Genomic DNA, 4,219 nt, shown 5'->3' with positions numbered 1-4,219 from the left:
CCCCCCCTTGATTAGAAGTATAAAATTTAGAAGAGAGAGGATAAACTAATAATAATGTAAGAATATTTTTTTATTTTTCCTTTAAAAATGTAATTAACAATGAGAAATGGACAATAACGTATAATTATATAATATTTCTAAAAATATTTAGTTATTTTGACATTTTATCTCCAAAAAACCCCAAATTGAGGGAACTTTAAAAATAAACACATGAAGGGTTTTGGAGGGTTTGAGAGACCCTCCAAAACCTTCCCTTCTCCTTCATCCAACTCCAAACAAGGGGGAAGCTTTCTAAAGCATCTCATCCTTTTCCTTCCCCTCCAAAACCCTACTCCCAAACAAAGCCTTCGGCTTTGTTTGGGAGTTAGGAGGGAAAGGAAAGGTGAGGGATGAGAGGGTAAAGAGGGGGGAGGAAAGGAAGGAGAAGGGAGGGCAAATCCAACTAAACCTCTCCCTTGTTTGGGAGTGTGGAATTTAGATAGGAGGGGATGGAGGGTTAATGTAATACAAAAATACTATTTTACCCCCTCCCTCTTTAAAAAATCAATAGTATGTTATGTATTATATGTTATAGAATAATATTAGTAAGGGTAATTAGGTAATTTGACTTATTTTCCTCCCCCAAAACACCCCAATTTGGGGGAACTAGGTATTTTGGCATTTGGAGGGTTTGAGGGGGTTTGAAAAATCCTTCAAAACCCTCCCCTCTCCTCCACTAAACTCCCAAACAAGGGAATCCCTCTCCTAAACCCTCCCTTTCCTTCCCTCCCCCTCCAAAATGGTACTCCCAAACACACCTTTAGGGTCCGTTTGTGAGTTTGAATTTGGAGGGAAGGAAGTGAAAAGGAAGGCTTCAGAGCCATGAAATACACTTGTAAGATGACTTTGAAGCCTTCATTTTTCCTCCCCTTCATAACCCAACAAACAAACAGACCCAGGAACTTTCCTTTTAGATTAGACTTTTAATATGTTTTAGTTTAAAACTAGTTTACTCTATGATAAAAAAGAAGGAAAGAGTTGTGATGCAAGAAATAAAACTGGATTTTCTTCTACACTTGCATCCTAGCCACAATTATTCTTATAATATAGTGATATGGAAATATACTACAATAACAAACAAGTGCCTGCGTCAAGCTGTGAGGAGACATGAAACAAGCTTTAAAATCATCTCCCAATGACATACTGAAAGCTTGAGTATCAATGACATATCCAGCTCAACTCAATGAAAAGTGATAAAAAGGAGGGTATATGCTATATAGTGCACAGCCTATACTTTGTCTAACACATGATAATTTTGTATAAAGCAAAGAGAAAATATCAGCTTCATATGATTAGTGATACAATATTACAATCAAACCCACAACCATTACAATATCAGCTTCATATCACGGTATTAATGTTAGTCTAAAAAGAAAAGATGGAGTGGAAGAAGTGAAGAATCAAACTCAAGAGAAGTCAAACAACATATATTTGTCATAAGCAAATATAAGAAGACTAGGAATGCACAGTTTTGAAATTAGAACACAAAATAGCAATAATTGTACACCTCATGATAAATATTTGAGCATTCTACAACTGCACTAGCCAAACACATGGCAACATCTTAAACTTCTTCAATACGGTTCATTTTTTTACAACTTGCTGCAAAAATCAAATTTCAGAGAAAATATATGAAAATCAATTAATCCTTCATTGCTGGGATAATTTATAGTTTTGTATAAAGTACATAAACCAATGACAAAGGTAGAGGGTAAGGTGCAGATGCACCGATTCACAGAAATGAAATTTCAGCAATAAATTCTCACCAAATAAGGAGGATCTGCAACTACAACTTTGTAGGAATGCTTCAATTCCAATGGTAACTCCTCAGGGTGATTGTAGTCATAAAATGTGTAATCACTTCCATATTGCTCAAAACGTTTGTCATACTCAAGCAGTTGCACAGAAACATTTGGATCCATTTTCTGAAGATAGAAGAAACATCAAAAAAACAAATTTAATTGAGAAAACAAAAGCAAATAAAAGACATCCAGCAAATCAAAATATTGAGCAATAGTAATCAATAAGCCACTTCATTATACAATTAATAATTGTTAAGAATGTGGTCTTCTTTGTTCATGTTCCCATTATAAGGCTTCATTAGTTTAATGTTCTACACTTCAATGCAAAACTATAATAAAACAATCCAATATTAAAACTGAAACTTAATTGCTTAACTCAATCTCAAAAGACAGTGCTTACACAAACTATAAAGCACCTAATCTTATAGGGAAAGCAAAAGTAGAAAAATTAAAAAGTAATTACATGAGAATCAACCTTACAAAAAATAAATTGAATTTGATCCTTGCTCAACAATTATTGTAGTCATCAAACTAAAAACCATTTTCAGAAGTTACAATTTCTATGGATGTGCTTTGACTGGTCGAAAATATCACCAGACATTGTCTTCTGCTATTGCAATTACACTTTGGCCTTAAGCTCTTTCCATTTCAACAAGCTTCATATCACAGTCTTGAATGTAGACGAGAACAATTAAAAGAATAAACTACCTTTTGGTCTCAAAAAAATAAAGGGAACTGTTCCCAAAAACATAAATAAACGGACTGCTTATTCTACATCAACTTTCAAACCTATCCAAACACTAACAAGTTTGTACCTTTGAACAAACATGTCAAGGTTTCACCTTTGAGATCTCATTATCTACAATACCAGTCAGTCTCACTTTTTTTTTGGTTTCCCACAGGTATCCTCGCACCGGAGGCAATCCTGTCTGAGCCGGGAATATCCACAGGTATGTGGGGCCAACTCTCCTAGCGGACAGTTAGTCTCACTTAAACCAAAAGGTAAATACCCAAAAGAAAAAATCAGCCCTGAGTTTAATCCCGAGGAACGAAAATCTCAATTTGATCCCTGAAAGTCTCAAATACAAGCCAAATTATTCCTTTACATGACAAACTATTTCCTTACATGACAAATTATTCCCAAAAATCTCAAATGTAGTCCCCTAACATAGACTATTTCAACAGGAATCTTAGATTCTTTTGCATCATGTCGAAATTTTTTATTTTCAAGGGACTAAATAGAATGCAATATCAAATTTAAGCCACATTAGTAATTTTCATGACAAATTTTATGAAGTATTAATCCCAACCGCAAAATTTTGACTGAGATATGAGATTCTTACAAACCGAGTCAGAATATTTTACTTCTTATTAGTGACATAATTAAGTGCAACATTTTTCTTTTACCTCCGTTTCAGTACAATATTTTACCTCTTAGGTTCTTAGCAACAATTTCATTTTCTCGTATAACAAAATCATAATTAACTTGTTTCTGTCTTTCACAACAAGTGTCGCCCTTCCAAGAATCGAAGCCTAGTAGGATATCTGGGGATCTAGCAGACCTTACAGTAGTATACCTCATTGGTAGAAACAATTTCATTGCCAGAAATAAACAACAACAACAACAACAAAGCATAAATTGCAACAGAATCCAAATTACGATGAGGAATTACCTTAAGGTAAGCATAGAGAGTAGGACAAGCGATGCAAGCAACGCGAGAATCAACGCTATCACAGAGAGTAAGAACTTCTTCGGCTACGGTCGTCGCGGTTTCGGAGCTGTACCAGAACTGGCTCAACCTCCAATCCTCGGAAACCAGAGCAACCTCCTCCGAATCTCCAGCGTCGGAGACGGTGGCGGAGTGGCTCTGCTGTTCGGCGAGGAATTCTTTCAGGGCGGCAAGAGCATGAGAGCTCAAAACAGGTTCGTCGTCAACGAGCGGCGCGGTAGACTCACTGGGTCCGTTGACCGAGTTAGGGTTCAGTTCAAGTTGCTCCTCCATTTCGCTAATCAAAGCAACTTTGTTCGGAGCATTGACTTATGTAAAGATTTGTTAATTGTTTAGAGTGGAGAAATATTTTGGTCTTAATATTTTTTTCCTGATTTATTTCTTAAAAGTTTAAAATAGTTTTCAAAAATGTTAAATGGATGAAAAATTCAAAATCCAAAATAGATTTTGACTTTATGATTTATAGTTTTTTACTATATATTCATATGTCTCAAATATTTTGGATGAATATAAAAGGGTATAACAAAATCACTAAAGAAAACTTGTGCAAAAACAAATTTTTTTCAAGAGATAATTAATAATATGTTAATAATATATAAAAAATGCAAATTAAAAATTAATCTTAACAATCATTTGGATAATTCACTA

At 34.7% G+C, this 4,219-nt stretch overlaps 1 protein-coding gene across 5 annotated transcripts in view; it reads right to left on the bottom strand.

Annotated features, from left to right (window-relative positions):
• LOC109341109 (protein-lysine N-methyltransferase N6AMT2) overlaps positions 1-3,916 on the bottom strand; it is a 5,055-nt gene extending 1,139 nt beyond the window's left edge. For all 5 annotated transcript variants that reach the window (XM_019578925.1, XM_019578927.1, XM_019578926.1 and 2 more), the window contains exons 1-2: positions 3,515-3,916; positions 1,806-1,964 (exon numbers count right to left, since the gene is read on the bottom strand). In XM_019578925.1, the coding sequence (XP_019434470.1) occupies positions 1,806-1,964; positions 3,515-3,844 (489 nt within the window). In that variant the 5' untranslated portion in view covers positions 3,845-3,916. The remainder of the gene's footprint in view (positions 1-1,805; positions 1,965-3,514) is intronic.
• Positions 3,917-4,219: the final 303 nt, after the last annotated feature.

Source organism: Lupinus angustifolius, unplaced genomic scaffold (assembly GCF_001865875.1).
Source record: "Lupinus angustifolius cultivar Tanjil unplaced genomic scaffold, LupAngTanjil_v1.0 Scaffold_370, whole genome shotgun sequence".
NCBI classification, from domain to species: domain Eukaryota; kingdom Viridiplantae; phylum Streptophyta; class Magnoliopsida; order Fabales; family Fabaceae; genus Lupinus; species Lupinus angustifolius.
This window is presented reverse-complemented; position numbering and strand designations above follow the sequence as displayed.